The sequence below is a fragment of the Lasioglossum baleicum genome, chromosome 8 (genome assembly GCF_051020765.1).
Source record: "Lasioglossum baleicum chromosome 8, iyLasBale1, whole genome shotgun sequence".
Taxonomy (NCBI): domain Eukaryota; kingdom Metazoa; phylum Arthropoda; class Insecta; order Hymenoptera; family Halictidae; genus Lasioglossum; species Lasioglossum baleicum.
The window spans coordinates 1,884,962-1,906,261 of record NC_134936.1 but is presented as its reverse complement, the minus strand read 5'-3'; the positions used below and the strand labels follow the sequence as shown (position 1 = coordinate 1,906,261).

Below are 21,300 nucleotides of genomic sequence, written 5' to 3'. Positions count from 1 at the left end.
GCTCCCCTCTAAAGTATAATACCAACCAATAAGCCTCCAGTATCACCCCCCGGAAGTCTAAAGTACCTGTTTCGGAACAGCGTCACGAATTGTTCACCCTCATTGAATTAACGGAGATGCTGACACCGTAAACTTATTACGGGACTATCGAAATTTAATAATATATCGGCCGACAGCCGAGTTAGTTATCTTAATCTAGTCAAGTCTGATTAATGAGTTCGAAAGTGTATTACTTTACCGGCCGGATCGTTCGTTGGCTACCGAGCACGATGAGTATAATATCTAACACTAATTAGCTATAAATGGTGTGAAACACTTGTGCCTACATACCCGTAAATGTGTGCATAGATATATTATCTCACTGATAATATATAATATCACTTTTTTAATATCACATCATACTTGGATCTTTTTGAGAAGTTAGAACAATTAATTCACTACAAGACGTGAACAAAAATTTTTTGAAAAATTGCAATTATCCTTTTAAAAGTGTCCGAATGTTACTATGGTTCACTGTATCATTCTTGTGACATCACAGATATTTGTAAATCAATCTAGTCCACAACAAGATTGGTGCAGTGGCAATTTTTATTGATATTGTGTGGAAAACAATGGTTTCAGGTTGAAAGATTAATTAGAGTCGTAAGAAACACTGCACTGTTTTTTCTATATTATACCATTATAACGACGTAATTGTTTTCTAACCATTTTTAGAAATTTATAAAAATGAAATCCATAGTACTGAAGAAGTTCAAAATTGGACAACGTTCGAACTTATACTAAAATAAAGACACACAATTTCCCGGTTAAACAAAATTCTTGCTTCGGCATAAAAACCTCGACGGATTACGAGGAAAAGCCAAAGCGAGACACAATAGATTTATTCAATTGAAGAAAATAATACAAGAGTTTCGTCGTACAAAAGCCCAGCATTTGGACAGCATTTAAGATAGCTAAAGCGATGAACACGGTTTCAGGTAATCAGCGATTTAAACAAATTACATATTAAAAGGCCATTCTAATTTAAAACTAAGAGAGTTCTCTTACCGTTAATAACCAAATCTCTACGCGCAGTGATCCACAGCAGAGTTCCACTGGAACTCCCTGTATAATTGTCGGCTTGCCCTTAGGACAATCCTTCGCCGGCAGCACTACGGTTAGCCTTGCGATCCGTCCCAGCTTCGGTATACACTGCAAAGGTGCTTCAACGCTTCCAATGCCCTCGAACCTCAAATGTGCAACCGGCCTGGTGGAATCCAAGTCTTACCGAACCGAGTGAACAAGGACCCAACGTCCAAATCTCTTATTACCCGGGATCACTCGTGAGAACATTCAAGACCAAATTTATAGTTCTATTTACAAATTACTGCGGAAAAGACCTGCGTCGTCCACACATTCTGTCAATCGCTTTTTCCCATCAAAGCCTCTCTTTTCTTTCGCAACCGTCTCCACAACAACTCCCACTTGTCAATCGCGACCACCGTGAATCTCTCGCTAGACTCGCGTATAAATTTATATGGTGAGACCACGGTGCATTATACAGGTGTGCCGACTTCCCTCAGAAAACTGTGATAGATGGGTAGTAATTCTCTGGCCGCTGCCAGACGGCGCATGGGTCGTAGGTACCGTACGTGTGCGAATGAGATTTTGTGTATTCAGCAGCGCGCCCGAATACACACAATCTCATTCTCACACGTACGGTACCTACGACCAGAGATGCTAACTCGGCACACCTGTATAATGCACCGTGGCTGAGACTATCGTCTTCCGTCACGGTGCATACGATCGACATTACAAAATCGCGAACAGTAATTTCATATGTTTTTCAATATTTAACTATGTTCCACCAATCCGACCATCTTGAAACTTTTTTATATGTTAGATAAGCAACAGAACATTGTTCTTGAATATTTTGGAAGTGGTCACTCGAAGTGTTGCTTGCAATTCCCACCCCTAACAAAATTAAATGATTATTCTCTGCCCTTAATAATTTGATCACAATGGTGAAAAAAATGTATGATATGAAGGAGGTAAGTTCGAGTATTTTCGTTTTTTTGTTATCTGAATATCTTAATTAACAACCGAGAAAAAAAATGATACAGTTAAGGGTATTCACCCTCATATCATCCTTATACGAATGGTTAGCGATTTAAAATTTGAGGGGGTTATCTTCCAACCTAAAACCATTGTTTTCCACACGATATCAATAAAAATTGTGGGTGGGCCGCTGGACCAATCTTATTGTTAGTCTTCTAGACAATTTCGATTAATGCTCATTTTCCCGAGGATAGTTAGTCAAAAAATGATTGTTACTTCTCCATAAATACTAGCAAAATAGTCCCGCGGCGAGAACCACTTGCTAAAATAATTTTTTGGTCCTGATTTTCGCGAAGAGATACTGAAACAATGTTTGTTTATTCTCGCTTCTCTGCAAACAGCAGCTAAACGTTTCCGCAAAATACATTTTTGTCGATCTCATTTCGCCGGAAGCATTTGCCCGAGCATGGTCCGCGAGAATGATTAAATTTCTTCGCGTTTCACGTGTATGTACAGTGGGATCCGGGACAATCGTTCGCAATAGTAACTAACGGATGTTTCCCACCGCAGAGATACGTCAGCAATTTGTGGTGTTCCCTTTCACGCGAGCAGTGGTGTCACATTTTATTGCGTTAATTAAAGCAACGGCCGGCGATAAAAGCGAGGTGCGGCGATCAACGAAGATGATTCCGGTAGCCGGTGTAGCAATTATTTAGCTGTCATTATGTCAATTCACGTTAACGTTCGTGCGGCCGCGAAGAGGCGCGCACGGTCTGTCGTTTATTTTCCAGACGGTGGTCTCTGCTCTCCCGCCAATTATTTTCATGGGTGTGTTTACCACACGCGAAACCTCCAATCAATCGAGAACGCGGAATGCCGCGTGGCGGAAGAGAAAAACGAAATTGTGGACTTTACTGATTGCCTCGCCCCCGTGTAACTGGAAATTTCGAGCATCGGTCGAAGAATGTTGAATTACTCCGCCGAAAAAAATGTGTGGGAAACGTAGGTTTCGTTACAACGCGGAATTCTCCGCGGTACACGGCTCGATTTAATCTATCTATGCAAGCCGAGTATCAGTTTTTCGCTTTCGAGCGCAGCCGCGCCCGGATCGTTTGTCTGACCAGTGCTAGTCATTTCTACTCGCGTGGGAGAACGGTGAACCTTCCAGTGTAATACCGGTGAAAGAGAGACAAATGCTTCAGCTCTTATGTTCGTTCACTTCCACGCTTCACCGGATTTTACAAGCTCCAAAGATTTTTCCGCTCTGCTTTTATATAAATTATATTATTGCTTCTCTCACATCGGAGAGAACCGATCAAATTGTAGCAATAACCTGGTTTTCCTACTTCTCCAGTTTGAACCGCGATTAATAGGCTGCGGATTGTATGCATTTATTTGTGGGACATGTTATAATATTTAAGGCATCAATGTGTATTAGTTTCAGGATAATGAAAAGAAGATTCAATGTTTATTAGCCTCCTGTGTTCTGTAATCAATGCGAACATTTTTTATTTTGCAAAATATAAATACTTAGTGGTTCTTAGCGGTTTTCAATGAAAATAATACAAATCTACAAGACATATTTTAAAAAATTTCAATATATCATTCATTCATAAGAGAAGTGACAACTTAAAATATATTTCTAAATAAATTATAATAATAATTGTATAATTTGTGGTGTATTTTATAACTAATGTACATAACAATTAACCCAGTATCTAAATAACAACAAATTGTTTTACATTTCCTAGTTGGTGATATACAATTTTTGGTAATTTTCAAATGGTTCTCCTGTAAAATTTCCTTTGTTCGACTTATGTCAGTTTTCCTATGAATGAATGGTACATGTTGAAACTTAATTATTAACGTTCTAAAGGTAATTTAAGGATCGTATACCTGACCGCACTAGGGTCGTCGCGGGGGCATCGCGGTAACAGTTAGCTATCATGAAAAAGGACCAGGACTAGGGATGGGATCAAGTACCTCGCAAACAGGTTCGAACCTTGATTGATGGAATTCGAACTCAGTATAAGTACTTCGAAAAAAAAAATAGTACTCCCAAGTATACTCGAACCTTTGCCAGACAGTTTCGAACCCTTTACAAGTACTGTGGTAAACGTAAATAGTACTTGCAAGTATACTCGAATCTTGGTCGAACAGTTTCGAAACGTTCGAAATTTTTATGAATATCGTTATGAATTTCCGTATTCTTGCACACTCCGTGGCAACGTAAGGCTGTTCCGGCGCGGCGTCTGTTTACTTCTTTTGTAAACACGCTGTGGAGATGAGAGAAAAACGGGGTCTCATAATTTTACATGCTTCTACCGATGATTGTAGTTTGGAATGTACTTTGCGACAAAAACTGAGATATTGTATCGAACATTATCTAGGTGATGTCGAGAACAATCATTTGTATATGTTAACTGTTAATCTACTGTGTTAACTGTTAATCTATCCCTCGAGCACAGGATGCCTTGTCTGAAATAGCCACTAATTATATGAATAATGATAATTCATCTACAACATGTGATACTTCACAGACGCAGATATCTCAAAATCGGCACAATAGCGAATTATCAATTTGGTCATCCTTTGACAATGAAATAGCAATTACAAATAATACGATACCTATCTTATCGTCTGCTATGTTAGAAGTGGAAAATTATCTAAAATCACAATATATAGAACGCAAAGAAGACCCGTTATTATTTTGGCGTGAAAATTCAATCAAGTACCCCACTTTATTAAAAATTGCACGTGACTGTCTTTGTATAATGGCCACTTCTATACCTTCAGAAAGAGTATTTTCGAAAGTAGGAAATATCATGGATAAAAAAAGAAATAGGACAAAACGAAATATTGTAAATGAAATATTATTCTAAAATAGTTACGAATTTAATAAAGAAAGTGCTTAAAACCTACTATGCAGTTCTGATTTCCAAGATTCGAGTACTACTTGTGAAAGTTTCGATTACTTTCAACATCGAAGTACTTATAAGTATCTTTTCGAAACTTGTTTGTACTCATTCCGAGGTTCGATAACTACTTGTATACAATAGATACTTTTCAAGTATAATCATTGAAACTTTTATTGCTTTTAAGTAGTAATCGGAACCCATGAAATGAAACTTGGTTATTGAACTTGACTCGGATTCGCGAGTACATATTGAACTTGAAATGGACACAGCTGCGAAGCACATGTTTCCTATTGTTAGGTGAAATACCGTTATTCAATCAAAAATCGCAAACCCTATAACCAATAAGACTTTCGCAAACCCCACTATAGATCGACTCCCACAATTTTTATAGTTTTCTTCAAGCATTGCAGAGAAAAAACAGACCAGATATGTTCTGAGCGCACCCGAGGTGTCTTATCAATTTCCTTCTTGAATTTCGATCTCGAAATTTCGTAGACCGAGCGACACCACAATACGGCCACATCAAATATTAGTGAAAAGTAGCTTGTAGTAATTTATCCGCAATTCCGACCAGTTGCAATTTTTCCGAATTTTCTTTTTCACGTCACGTGCTAGATTAATTGTTCTAACTACTCCAAACAATTGAAGTCGTACAGAAAAGTGCTCATCCTTTTTAAAGTGTCGGAATATTACTGTGACTGTAACTTACCAACAACCTGTTTTTCCTAATTTCTCAGTTTCGAACTGTGAATATAATATCGGAACAAAAGATCATAGCGATATTTATTCATGGGTTTAGTCAATAACACGATGAGGGTAAAAATTGCAAAAAGTAATAAAAGAAACAATAGAAAATAAGTTATCGACTAAATCTATGAATAAATATCTCAATCTCGCCATTGAATTTTTATTTAAAAACGCTACAAAGTGAATTTCAGTCAATTGCAAGTTCCAAAATGTCTAACTTCAAAATTCTACCTTGGATACAATCTTCAGTGCAATCTTAAAAAAAGTGATGATCCTCTTACAGTCCTCGGCAAAATAATAAGACAACTAGCATATTTTTAAATTTCTTGTATTTAAAGGTGGAAAGTGTACACTCTGTTATATCCTGAATATACTACATAATATCTCCAAAGTAAACACGCGAAATCTTAGGATTGTATCGCATACCATAGCAAAATTAGAGAAAGATATGTGAACACGGACTGACATTGCTTCGACAAAAGTATAAGACATTTGGCCTATTTTCCACTCATGTGACTTGTATCATTAAGTGTTCTACTGCGAACGTATTCGGACGTTGAATCTTGTGATTTTCTTACAGTATAAGTACATTTATTCCAATGAAAAATAAATAATGGGTCGAAGAAAGCAGTTATATAAAAGTGAGGTCGATCGAATCGTCCTGTTACGCGCGGAAAAGTACAGTATTAATAAAATTGCGAAATTATTAAACAGAAGTAGGTGCGCGATATATAATGTGTTAAAAAATACAAGCGCTTATGGAAAAACGAAAGGAAGTGGAAGACCTAGCGTTGAATTCTAAGGACACAACAAAACAAATAGCCGAAGAAGCAGGTGTGAAAACAAATTTAAGAAATGTACATCGCATTTTACAAGGAAGCAAACACATTAAACGGAAGAAATTAAAACAACGGCCATCCCCTTAATGGAGAAACAGAAAGCAGCACGACTAAAGTTCGCTTGTGAACAAGTCCACTGAATGAAAAACTGGAAAAAAGTCATTAGTAGTGTCGAGAAAAAATTCAATCTGGATGGCCCTGACGACTGGGCCTACTACTTCCATGATTGCAGAAAGGAAGAACTCCATTTACGTTGGGTTGGGGGTGTACGTGGGGGTGTTATGATATGTGCCGCTATTGGTTACTACGCAAAAACAGAAATGAACGTTTTATCAGGTCGGATGAATACTAATAAATATATTGAACTAATAGCAGATCAGTTAAACAAGCCTGCAGCTCGTATCACGCGCCGTCGTGGCTATATTTTTCAACAGGATAATGCAGCAATCCATACTGCAAAATCTGTGAAACAATTCTTTTCTTCAATAAATATTAATATTTTGGAATGGCCCGCTCGTTCTCCCGATTTCAATATTATAGAAAATGTGTGGGAATATTTGTCAAGACGATCCTACGCGAACGGGAGACAATATAATAACGTAAATGAACTAAAAGAAAGTATAAATCACAATATTGAACACATTTAGAACAAAAACGAATCAAAAAGTTATATAAAACTATCCGAAAGCGATTACTAGACGTAATTCAATTCAAAGGAGGTATCACAAAGTATTAATTTTGTATTTTTATTTGCTTAATCAAACATTTTTCTGTTAGTGTCTTATACTTTTGTCGAATAAATGTCAGACCGTGTTCACATATCTTTCCCTAATTTTGTTATGGTACGCGATACAATCCTAAGACTTTACATGTTTACTTTGGAAATAGTATGTAATATACAGGATACACACACACAACGGAGTGTACATTTTCTACCTTCAAATATGAGAAATTTAAAAATATGCTAGGTGTCTTATTATTTTGTCGAGGACTGTAGAAGTGTCTGAATATTCCCGTGACAATAAATCGCGTATTCGTCGTCTCGGAAGCAGGCTCGTTCGAGCCACGCGTGTGTTCCGTAGTTCGTAGCCGGTTGAACAATGATCGCGCAAATAATGGCGCTTGAATGAAGACAAAGATAGAAGCGCAAGGTCGTAAGAGCTAAACGAATTAGCCAGCGTCTACGGATGGTGTCCTAGCGAAGATTCGTTTGGGTTTCAGGTCTACTACAAGATATTCTGCGCGGCGCGCAAGATAGTGCTCGAGGAGAGGAGGGCGCAGAGCCACTTGGAGGCTCATTGCTATCTCGACATACAGCCAACGGTTCAGCACCACCACCAGGTCCCCGAAAACCGTCAATTAAGCTCCGACATACACGCGACCCATGGCAGCCCTCCAATACAGCACCGGAGTTCCAGCGCCTCGACGACGGTGAGTAAATGAATCGATTCGACGCCGGCGAACCGTCACGCGGACCAAATCCGCTCTTAATGTTTACAAACGGTGCGCACCGTTGACAAATCATTTCCCGCCTGCCTCTCACTCTCTAACTCTCTATCTGCCTGTCTCTTTCCCTTTCTCGCCTTCCATTTGCCTCGGGAATCACCGATGACGAATCGGAAGCGGTGAGGGCGCGCTTATGTTGCAGCTGCTATGAAAGCTGATGAGAGCGTTCAACAGAATGGTGATAAATTGACTGCGGAATTTTATGCATTTATGACAAACGTAGGCTTTTCTAAAAAAAATTTTTGAATATTGCATTGTCATCCAGTTCTGAGCTATGTTTAAAATTTCAAGTCTCTAGCTCATCGGGAAGTTGGTTTAAAATCAATTGCAAAATTTGTACCGAACAAACAAACAAACAGACAGACAAGAAAGTACAATTTAAAGCGGTGGACGTTTTAAAAATATTTAAGGACATCATTAGTTTCAGCTTACAAGGGAACATATTCAGATGCGAAATTCGGATTTTGATAAAACTTTGCGAGTTTGTAGTTCTTTGAAAAATATTTGACACGTATTTTTTTATCGGCAACCATCCACTTTGAAGGGGTGAAAACAGCCCTCAAAGTTGGGGGTCAAAACCATACTTTTTGAGATATCTCGGAAACCAGAGGTCGAAAAAATTTGAATTTTTTTTTAAATTGTGTGTTTTTTAATGGGCAATGTAGTCGCAAGAAAATTTTAACAAAAGTTTTTTGTTTAAACAATATATTAAAAATTTGATTTCTTTTTGTAGTTTCTCTTATTTATTGTTAGTTAATTTTAATGTAAACTTGGGTGCGTGATCTTTGATCCAAAATAGGGGATACATGTTTCAGGATTTTCTTTTTTTTTTGCCATTTAACAATAATTATGCATAATGGAATATAGTCTTGCACCTGACGTGTGGGGGAATTCTGGCTTGTTTTATCGAAATATAAGCATTTAGTATAAACGTATATAGTATTTTAAACAATACCACTGGATTACATGTCGTTTATTGTTTTATCAGCAGCTAAAGAAGGTGGCGTAGGTACCAGCGTGACGCGGTGCTAATTACCGCGGCGGAGTAAGGGTACCGACTGGTATGTATAGCCAATTCGTCTGCGAATTTCTGCGGTCGTTGGGCTTTCGGTCAAAATATACCTGGAGCCTTTTCAAATACACTGTGGATCCTTCAAATAATTTCCTTTTACTGATTGTTTATTTTTAGATTCGTTTTTACAAACATGAAGGTCAATCTGATGAATATTATAAACATTTTGATGGAAACATATCACAGCAATACTAACAAGGAAACACCCAACAACCGGAGAAATTTGCAGGAGAATTGGCTATACATACCAGTCGATACCCTTACTCCGCCGCGGTAATTAGCACCGCGTCACGCTGGTACCTGCGCCACCTTCTTTAGCTGCTGATAAAACAATAAACGACATGTAATCCAGTGGTATTGTTTAAAATACTATATACGTTTATACTAAATGCTTATATTTCGATAAAACAAGCCAGAATTCCCCCACACGCCAGGTGCAAGACTATATTCCATTATGCATAATTATTGTTAAATGGCAAAAAAAAGAAAATCCTGAAACATGTATCCCCTATTTTGGATCAAAGATCACGCACCCAAGTTTACCTTAAAATTAACTAACAATAAATAAGAGGAACTACAAAAAGAAATCAAATTTTTAATATATTGTTTAAACAAAAAACTTTTGTTAATATTTTCTTGCGCGACTACATTGCCCATTGAAAAACACACAATTTAAAAAAAAATTCAAATTTTTTCGACCTCTGGTTTCCAAGATATCTCAAAAAGTATGGTTTTGACCCCCAACTTTGAGGGCTGTTTTCACTCCTTCAAAGTGGATGGTTGCCGATAAAAAAAATATGTGTCAAATATTTTTCAAAGAACTATAAGCTCCCATAAGTTTCATCAAAATCGGATTTTCGCATCTGAATATGTTCCCTTGTTAGTAGGATAATTAAAAAAAGTATACAATTTTTATTTGACTCCTGTGTCGATGCGAACATTTTTTATTTTGCAGAAAGATCCGCAGTCTAGTGATAAACGCTGCTAAAATTTCTTTCTTTGTTGTGTTTATAATGGGGAGCATTTAAGTGGATACAGGGTGAGCCATCTATAGACAAGCCACCTGAATAATTTCTACATTTTTGGAGCTATAGAAAACAAACAACTTTTGTCTGAAACTTTTCTTCCTATCTCAAAAAAGGTAGATGTTATTCAGGTGGCTTGTCTTGGGTGTCTCACCCTGTATGCAAGAAGTAGAATAGGTGGGTCATGGTCAGACGCATAACCCTATCGAATAGCACGCGTATTCGCTAAACTTTCAGACCCGATTTAATCGATTTAACACATTCACGCCGGCGTCTACCACCGGTGGCTCACGCGAGAAACACAAATAGCAGCGTCGGGGTGAACGTGTTAAACTAAAAAGTTCTTAAATTCATACGAATGGCAATACTTGAGATTATGGCGAAGCAAATGCAACGTATTGTTGCTCGTAAGGTATGCGTTGCTCTGCTCGCTGCTTCACCGCAAAGACCACCATTATAAAGCAATGAAATGTATTCCTACGATTCGCTCTGATAGTTTGTCGCAGCTCAACGTAAACGTACCCTAACTCATGCTCATGCTTACGCACGAATCATTCCACTCGACTCTGAATGGAGCAGATTAGACGCGATCAAGGGTCCTCCTCTGGCAGCGAAAAGGTTCAATCTGCTACCGTTGATGCTACTTTCCAGCTTCAGTTTTCAGTTCACCTGTTCTCTTCAGTCGCATTTCCAGAATATGTATTACCACGAAGACAAATAGTTTAAGGAGCTACAGTTATCACAAATTGATTATCAGTAGACAGCGGATCTTTATGCAAAATTAAAATTGTCTGCCGAAATTGCACCACACTCGACTGTGGAATACAAATTTATCTTCGTTAATGAATTTACAGCAGCATAAATACAATATTAACCCTTTGCAGTCGAAGCTATTTTAACTTGAAAATTAAACATTTCATCCGACCTAGAATAATTTCATTGTATGTGATTTTTTCGTTTTTTGGATATGAAATTTTGATACAATACCTCATGCGATTCTTAAATGTTTAGTAATTGATTGGATACCAACATATTTAATAATGCAAACAAACAAAATATTATTAGTCTCATTATTCATAATATTGTTTGCATTCTTAAATAATCTAGGTACTAGATTACTTAATAATCTATCTCTAATGGTTAATATATTTAATAGATTGAAAACAACATAACAATATTTTTAAATTCTTCTAATTTTTGCTGTCTTAAATTGCACCTACTCATTTTTGTCATAAATGCATAAAATCCGCTGTCTAATTACACTGTCCAACACCAAATAAGTTCCACAATTACTGTTGGGGTAGTTCTTATAGTTTTTTGCGCTGATTCCGAGGCTGTCCTTAATTTTTCTCATAGACGCACAGTTTTTGAGAAACATGGCTTTGAAAAAAGAAACATATTTTTCAAATTAAAACAAATATTGTGATATTATCATAAAAGATATTGAATTGTTCTTTACAACAAAAGATTCTGTAGACTTTCCCGAATACAGCGATATCTAATATTAATACATTATGATTGTTTAAACGTGTTTAAACAATGATTAAAGACGGAGAGACACCACTTTTGTACCAATTTTTGAGGATATTTTTCAATTTATCTCAAAAAATAGGGGTCCAGCGGAAAATCGAACTATACCACGCGATAGAGCAAACTTTTATCTTGAGAAACCACCCTTTCAAGTTTGGAACGTCGACGTTTTTCTCGAACCAGAAAGCAAAATATCTTCGCCCAACATGAGTTGTCACCAGTGGCGCTCACCACCAGAACGGTCGTTCGCCGAAGATATTTTGCTTTCTGGTTCGGAAAAAACGTCGACGTTCCAAACTTGAAAGGGTGGTCTCTCAAGATAAAAGTCTGCTCCATAACGTGATATAGTTCGATTTTCCGCTGGACCCTTATTTTTTGAGATAAATTGAAAAACATCCTCAAAAATTGGTGCAAAAGTGGTGTCTCTCCGTCTTTAATGATTGTTTAAACATGTTTAAAGAATTATAATATATTAGTATTGGGTATCACTGTATTCGAGGAAGTCTACAGAATCTTCCGCTGTAAAGAACAATTCAATATCTTTTATAATATCATCACAATATTTGTTAAAAGATGAAAAATATGTTTTATTTTCAAAGCCATGTTTCTCAAAAACTGTGCGTGTAGGAGAAAAATTAAGGACAGATTCGGAATCAGCGCGAAAAACTCTATAGGATCCACCGAGAAGTATATTGGAAACATAAAAAAACTTGAAATTTGTTGGACAGTGTTATGTCAGCCTTACCATATATTGGAAAAATTCTAGTAGAATGAATTTGAGGGGGATTTTATCAATCAGAAATGTTGCGTCGCCAGCTCCAATTTCAGTCTGGGTTTACGCTACGGTCGCATTTGCTCCGGTCATCTTTGAGAAAAGTCTCCTATTGCCTCTTTAGCATTGTTTTACGACCAGGGTACGACTGTGTCAGCGAATTTCATGGGAAAATCAGCTCGGCTGTACCGCTCTCGATGGCACGTGACGTAGCGTGGGCCAAAGTTGGGAAAAAATCAACTAATATTTAAAAATTACTAATAGTCTGATTGATTGTTAGTCAAAACTTTAAAAAAGTCAGTTAAAACTTTTTGATTAGTTAGTCATAACTACATGGCACTAGTTAGTCACAACTCTAACTAATCATTAGTTATTGCTTATTAGTTATGATTAATCATTAGTTAGTTTAAATAATCAGTCATAAATCTTTAGTCATCAGTCACTATTGTGCGATTAACATACCTTAATATGTATACTTAACCTATATCGGAATTACCAGTGACCAAACATGTCATAATCTGTATTTTATATGTTTATAAACTAATAGGCTATTTTTTTGTTATTATTATGTCTTATTTTAACTTATAACCATTTTTAGTCATTAGTCATAGTGAAATTCTGATTGAGTATTTAGTCATTAGTTATGCCATTATAGTCAGTAGTCAATATTCATCCTTAATAAAAATTTAGTCATTATTCATTAGTCGTTACGCTCAAATACTTATGTAGTCATTACTCATAGTCACGCTCAAGTATTTACTTAGGCATTTTTGTCGTTATTAGTCACTTTTGTAAAGCTTATGAAGTTATTAGTCAATAATCATAATTGTGACTAGCGTTTGCCCAACTCTGGCGTGCGCCCACTTGTAGCACTAGGGGGCCCGTAATTTATGGGACGGTTTCGAGATGCTCGGGGCGTGGTGTCGTCTTACGTGGACCGACTTTTCCGACCGGCTATACATACTTAGAACAATATAACAACTCGTGGGCGTTGCATAACGTCTAAAACCGCCCTAAATGCGCTTATTGGTTCCTCACTATTCAATCCTATCCGTGGAGGGAATTTCTCTAGTCGTGTTTTTCCGAGTTCTGCCGTTTTCTTCAGATTCTATCGAACCATCGCTCAATTAACTTCGCTCTCGTTCACTGTACAAGTAACTATTCTACTTTGTTAAATACATCTATGTATTGTTATCAAACAGTGTTCCGATTATAGCCGTGATAAATATCACGAGAACCTTAAACCAGCTCGCATAATTCCCAAAGACTGTGCGAGCACGCGTCACATCGCGATCACTATAATTTTCGCGACGTTGGTGACGCCACAACAAGAAACAACAGATCAAAGTCGAAGATTATCGCAACACGATGATTAGTGTTCCCCGACGTTCCTACATCAGTAAGGACGACGTTCGCGTAACAGATATTTTAATGAACACGATTCCGCGATTGTCCGCCGCAAATTAGCGACGTAAGCTCTCCGCAGAAATTTGTCCTGCTGTCGGGAATGTCAAACCCGTTTCCGCATAACGAAACCCCCGGCGATACACACTGCCAGACCCGAACGTTTACACCGAGACTGTTTAACGAGCATGATTTTCCAGTCGTCGAATTAGCGTGAACCGCGAATTAGCAATGCAAACTTTCACGGAAATCCGCTTTCCGGTCGCTCGTTCCCAGTCCGACTCGCAACGAAACTAATCGATAAAACAACGAATCGTTTTGAACCGAACGGTCATCCCTCGAGAGAGAGAGAGCTGAACATCATCGGAGGCTGCCGGGAACAGAAAAACCCGTGTCCCGAATTCATCCAATTTCCGCCAACCAAGAAAAACCTTGAACGCCGTTGAGAATATTTTATGCATTATAAATATTTATTCGCGACGAAATACGTGCCCTGCAAAATGTTCGGTAGCACCTGCTTCCGTTCGATAGTCACTTCTTCAGCATTCTTTATGGTTAAACAATATTTCAATACTTTCTGGATCCACTGTACGTCTTTTTTCATCTTCGAACGGTGAATAATTTATTGGTCCACGCAATGAATAGTTGCATCAAATGATTGTTCCACTGAAATTAAATAGTCGTGAATATAAAATGTCCTGACGAACAGTAGAAACGGTAATGAACAGACTCGCCGAAATTCCGACACAATTTTTTCACTAACGAAGCGAGCTACGAACAAAATTCTGTTCTACATTTTCGAATGATTTTGTCATGCAAAGTACTGCTGCCCTCCGGCTTGAACCGTGGCTCGCGAGCTTTGTGCGGAAAAATTTCAATGCTCATCGTCGGCTTAATTCTTCTCGCGAAGCAGCGGTCCTTTTACGGTTGCGCTGCTAGTTTGTCCCAGACCTATTTAGAAACCGTCCCAGTTGTGCTCCCAGTGAAAAACCATGTTGTGAGCCACTTGATATTTTCATTTTATACGCGCGCCAAATTAAACCTGCTGTTCCCTTAATCATCTCACCCGTTTTTTTGTTGCTTGTTATAATAATTCGAAATAAAAATGTATGAATTTAAATTTAAATATATTTAGCGGGCTTATCTTGGAGAGCTCGATTTTTTTTAACTTTCGTGGCTTAATTTTGTCAGTTGAGGTCAGTTTGATCCAACGGCAGACCTACTTTTGATTATAATTTTTCCTGATGAAATATGCAAACGTGTCAGCTGTGTGTGATCCGAATGAATTCTTGTATTTATAAATGTCCTAATTTTCTGAACGGTACGGAGGAGATAGAAATTTTCATCTGTTTACACTTTAGTTTAAATTACGTATTTAAAATATTTTTATTTCTTAATTTATTTATTAACTTCCCGATTTTATAGGGAAGTTATTGTAATGACCCCGAAAATCGAAAATCGATTTTTTAGCAAAATGTTCGTATGTGTGTGTGTGTGTGTGTGTGTGTGTGTGTGTGTGTGTGTGCGTATGGCCGTTTCTATGTAATCAAATTTTTCGTTAACGTTTTCAGAAAAAGTAACAACGCGATCAGGATGATGAATGATGCAATCGATGTGCCCCGCTGTAACTTAGAGCTGATTAGATTTTGATCCATTTTGGTCAAGTAGTTTTTTAGTTTTTTTAGTTTTTTCGAAAGAAGTTCATTCAACAATGCAATTTATACGAGAGAACGGAAAGTTTCCATCGAAGAAACAAACGTAATTACACAAAAAATTTTTTTTTCGATTTTTTTAAAATTTTAAAAAAAATTTTTTTTAAAATTTTTTTTTGTATCTTACGATGATGTTTCCGCTTACAATAATCGAAAATTATCCCAATGCAAGAGTGAGTTAATCATCTCTACTCCCGAGAATACAGTTTCAAAGAATATCGATGAAAGTACAAAAAAAAATTTATATTACGATCTGTAAAAAAACAATCAGTTCAAAACGAATTATTAACTGAGATTAAATTGAAAATTAATATAAACTATATGATAATTATTAATAACATTGATGTTGAAAACGGATTGGTTAATGGAGCACACATGCGGAATATTAAAATTTATTACTTTTCAAGAAAATACTAAAATTCCGTCTATATTGTGGTTAGATTTTCAATTGGCCAGAGTAGGAGTGAAAGTCGTTATCGTGATTATATAAAAAATGCAAATATTCATCAAAATTTAACACCAATAATAAAAATATCGAATCAAGTAAATATGTCGAGTGAGGAAAAATATCAAATCACACGTAGTCAATTTCCAGTGGTTCCTGCTGAAGCGATTACGATTCATAAAAGTTGTATGTAGCACTGAGCAGAGTTTCAAAATTGAGCGCGGTTTATATATTTTGGGACAATTTAAATTAAGTATCGAAGAAAACCAAGACCAATACTGCAAACCCGGATAATGAGGAGTTGTATCGTTTTCGAAAAACTAATTAAGACAATTTATTTTGCAACATTAGTATGCTATAACAAGGAACCAAGCGAGCAATGAGACTGCGATGTTCGTTTAATGCGACGCCATATAGCAAACATTTTGATAAGTAGAAAACTATTGAATTTCCCTCAAAACGTATAATTTTCTTAAAACGTACACTTAATAATGAAAATAATATACTGCAACTAACGAATCGGGAAGTTCAAATTTGTGTGGCTCGTGGAGAGTCACATACCAAATAAAAAAAAACATTAATAGCTATAGGTACTACTAGCCATGCGTACCACTAACCCTTTCGCAAGAGCAGTCCTATCCGCGAGCTCGCGAAGCGAGCGAGCAAAAACAACCCTACTCGCGAGCGAGCGTTCGAGCGAGCAACAATAACCGTCTAGTTTTATTTTCAAATGAAAAGCGGGTTTGTTTAAAAGGTATTTAGTCACTTTCGCATACAGAGAAGCGTCAGAAAATATATCGAGCTCAATTTTTAATGTTCTTAATGTTTTAATATTCTTAATGTTTTTATGTTTTTAATTTTCTGCTCTTCATTTGCTTTTTGGAACGATAACGAATCCGAGCATGAACTGCTGCCATCAATGTGCCTTCGATGTACATTACGAGTCTTCGTATTATTGTCTACAGTCTACGCTATACGATTAATTGGAATTTATCGCGCGCTCTATCGACACATCGATTATGAACAGACATTGCCGGTTTACGCGTGACACAGTTCGTTAGAATTTCAGTTGACACGAGCAGAACTTCTCCGCATATTTCCTGCGGTGTATAACACTGTAGACGTAGTTAGAGTAACGAAGTTATCCGACCGGCAACTACAAAATTATTTCCTGTATCACCTAGGGACATTATTGTGTGCACATGCGCGACTCGAGATTTTCTGATAAACGGCTCCATCGTTCGTGAATGTTCGTTACTCTTGTTCGGAATAAAACAGTAAACTCCAACATTTCACTGAAACTAGGACTTGAAACTAGAAGGTATTCCATGTTCCGAATCTGATTAATTTTGATTTATCTAACAAGGAGAGGTCACTGTGGTGGATCCAGAGCAAAAATAATCGGACCCATGTCCGAGCGTTTTTGACAATACTCATTATTTATCGAGACAATTCTCGAATACACTTCATTTCTTAATATTTCCGGATTTTATCTGATTTCAGTAGTTTTGGTACGTAGTACAGTCATTTGGTAGTTTTACCTGGAAAGTTTCCCGGGAGTTTTAAAAATGTGTAATTTTATAGATTTCGATGTGCTCTTTCCGAATTTCAACTTTGCCATCTCGTACCTTTGCCGCTCGCTCCGCCATATTGGAAAAATGGCGCCTAATAGCAGGTTTTTGACAATATCTCCTTTCCGACTCATTTTACGATAAAGACATTTATATACAAAATTAAACTAGAGAAAATTTCCTACAATTTATGTACTAACAATTGTTTTTGTAAAATCCATAGTTTTGGCGTACGAGCGCCGCAAACTATTATTCATCTACACCAACACGTGTTTTTCGTATATTTACGAAAAATATTTTACTGTGCGTAAAGACAAAATAAATAATCAAATTGCACATGGAAACATTTAAAAAAATGTTAATTTCTCATTTTAAACATGGAGAAATTTTCAAAGTGTACATAATTCAATACATATACAGGTTGTCCTGCCGAAATGAGATCAGCAGGATCTCTCAGAAGCCGTTGTCGCCAGTAAAAAAGTGTTCCTACAAAAGTTGTTTGGTAAGATGGGCAACATATATAATAAAAAATTTTAAAAAATGTATTTTTTTTTATTTTTGTGCTTTTTTTAGCGAAGCGAAGAAGATTGCGCTAAATTTCGGAATTGTGCATTCCATGTGGATTAGGCCTACTGAGGACACCACGATAAAAAAAAACGCGCCGCTTAGTCTACCTCAAGGTGATAAAATGAAATGAGTTTTTTTAGCCAAAACGCATGTTGAAGTACAATTTGCGCCGCTCGTACGCCAAAACTATTGATTTTACAAAAAAAATTGGTATTACATAAATTGTAGGAAATTTTCTCTAGTTTAATTTTGTATATACATGTTTTTATTTTAAAATGCGTCGGAAACGCCTATTAGGCGCCATTTTTCCAATATGGCGGCGCGAGCGGCAAAGATACGAGGTGGCAAAGTTGAAATTCGGAAAGAGCACATCGAAATCTATAAAATTACCCATTTTCAAAATTCCCGGAAAACTTTCCAGGTAACCCCTTTTTTCGAACCAAATACAAAATTACGAATGGTGGAGGCACTTACCAATGAAGTCGACGAATCTGATAACATTGAAACCGACGAATCATGTAAGAAATATGAAATAACTCGTGAAGACTTAAAAAACTATGCTGGTAAAGGAATTGAACATTATATTTCCCACAAAACACTACTATTTTTTGAAAGATTTTCAATTCCTATAGAATTTTTTAAAAAAGATCCCGAATCATGGGAAGATGACGAGGATTTCAAAGGACTAAACATTGTACAAAACTTAAAAGTTGTTAATGACACTGCTGAGCGTGGTATTAAGCTTATTCAAGACTATTATCAATAATTATTATCAATAAATGAAGAGGAGAAACAATATATTTTACAAATTATTTCCGAAAATGGGAAACAGTATCCAGATGTATCAAAAAAGTCATTACGAGATAAATAAATTATTTTATGTATAATGTCCTCGTGGCTCCGCTGCACGAGGCGTGCGCACTGCTTGCGACAAGCGAAACGCGTCCTTCCTACATAGCAACGACGGATGCTGGTGGGGGACAGTTGGCGCTGCGGTGGGGACAGTTTTGCCTCAATTGAGGCAAAATTGCCCACGCCTGATATGTATAATGTATATTTATAAAAATATAAAAAAATTTCTTAGACAAAAGTTGTATTGTTTAATAAATTAAATATAATGCAAAGAAAAAAAAATTGTTTGAAAAGTCAATTTTTGAGATTTTAGGGTCACGAATTTTTTTTTAAATTAATGCTACATTTTGTTTCTACATTATTATAGTGCGTAAAAAGACAAATTCAACGATATATAAAAATATATACTAATGATATACTACAGTGGAGAAAGTCGAGTTACAAAATTAAAAAATTTTCAAAGTCGTTGCGGCAGCACTTCCCGTTATCCGATCGATTTCAAATTTTGCACACATTATTTTTGCGTCAAGTGTCACAATTCTAGGGGGTGTCCCGAAAAAAATTCGACAAAATACTTTTTAACCAAGTATAACTAAGGTCCACCCTAATGTTCATACTGCCGACAAATATTTACGTTTCAAATGTTTTTACAAAATATATAGCTAGAGAGTGCACTGTTTACAACTGCTCAACTATATAAATAACAAGATTAAAAAGGAAGAGAAAGGATGACATTTTTAAAGAAAAGAGAAACAAGGAAAAAAGAAAATGAAGAAGCTTGGATGGTCGTGTTCGAAATAAGAATAGAAACAAGTTCGCGGGAATGTCTCTTTATTCAATCGTAATCGTTGCTTCTACAAGTCTCTCTGGAGCTTCTTTTCGACTCTGTCTTCGGTACGCCTTTTTATCCTTTTTCCGAAAGGCGGATTCTAAACACTAAACTGCACTTTTTGAGCAGTTGATAACAATTGCCTCCAATCAGGCAGTTTTCTCGTTTAGGACACTCCCACCATCCTTGCGCCCGAGGCGCGCTTTTTCGGGGATGCAGAAAGTGGCCGTTAGGATTTTTATGATATAGCGGTATTTTCCTCCAGGTCAGCGAGGTACTTACCGTGGCCTTGCATGGGCCCTAGGGTGGTCCTTATTTTTCAACTTTCGAATTTTTTTGGCCTTACTTCCCTAAAATATGACACTTGGTGAAAAAATGATATGTGCAAAATTTCAACTCGATCGGACAATGGGAACCCATGCCGCAGCGCGCTTGAAAATTGTTTATTTTTGAAACTTGATTTTCTCCATTATAGTAAATCGTAAATATACATTTCTATATATCGTTAAATTTGTCTTTCCATGCTCTATAACCATGTGCAAATAACGTACAAGGTCATCGTAGAAAAAAGTTCCGCAACAGTGAAATTTCGAAAATTGGATTTCAAAAAAAATTTTTTTTTCAGCATTATATTTACTTCGTCTAACAATACAACTTTTGTTTCACACATTTTTTCATATATTTAGTAATAACAAAAATATTGAAATAACGTAATCACTACACGCAGTTAGGGTTGCCATAATCTATAATACCTTTTATTTACAATTATATACATTTATATTGTGACGCTCGAAATATTGTTAAAACTTAACCTATACACGATATACCAAATTATTCGAAAAAACACTTAATGTAAATTAAAATAATATATAAAATTTGTTAATATACGTCGTCTGAAAAACTGGATTTATTTATATCCGGATACCGTTGTCGGTACTCTTCTAAAATTTGTAAAATATTTTGTTTATTTTCTTCGTCTCTTGTTAATAAGGCATTATATTCCGATATTAACTTTACACCCCGCTCTGCAGTATCGTTACCGCTTTTCAAATTTTTAACTATTTTTAGACCTGTTTCATACGTTTCCTCGTTTTCCCAGACTGACGGGTCTTTCTGCAAAAAATCTGTAGATATATTGAATCTATTAAAAAATTTTCGGCTTTCTGCACAAATGAAACTTTCTATGCCGATATTGGCAAGATTATGTATATTTTTTAGAGAAACTTTTTTCGAAGAAAATGTTACTTCATCGTTCTCCAAACTTTCTACCATAAGCTTCCTTTTGTCACATGACACACCAGCGTCAAAAAAACATAATGCTGCACATTCTGGTGTTAAGTACCACAAATGCCCCCCAAATTTATGTAATCCTATTCGGCTTACGTTTACATCAATTTTTTTGTAGTCGTCAAGCTGTTTTAAAAATTCTAAATCTTGACGTGGTGCTATAGCTGGAATCGGAGCATTAAACCAT

General features: G+C 36.5%; 1 protein-coding gene across 5 annotated transcripts in view; it reads left to right on the top strand.

Moving 5' to 3' along the window:
* 5-ht7 (5-hydroxytryptamine receptor 7) overlaps positions 1–21,300 on the top strand; it is a 364,419-nt gene that overhangs the window by 168,626 nt on the left and 174,493 nt on the right. For all 5 annotated transcript variants that reach the window (XM_076428829.1, XM_076428827.1, XM_076428824.1 and 2 more), the window contains one exon: positions 7,763–7,972. In XM_076428829.1, the coding sequence (XP_076284944.1) occupies positions 7,763–7,972 (210 nt within the window). The remainder of the gene's footprint in view (positions 1–7,762; positions 7,973–21,300) is intronic.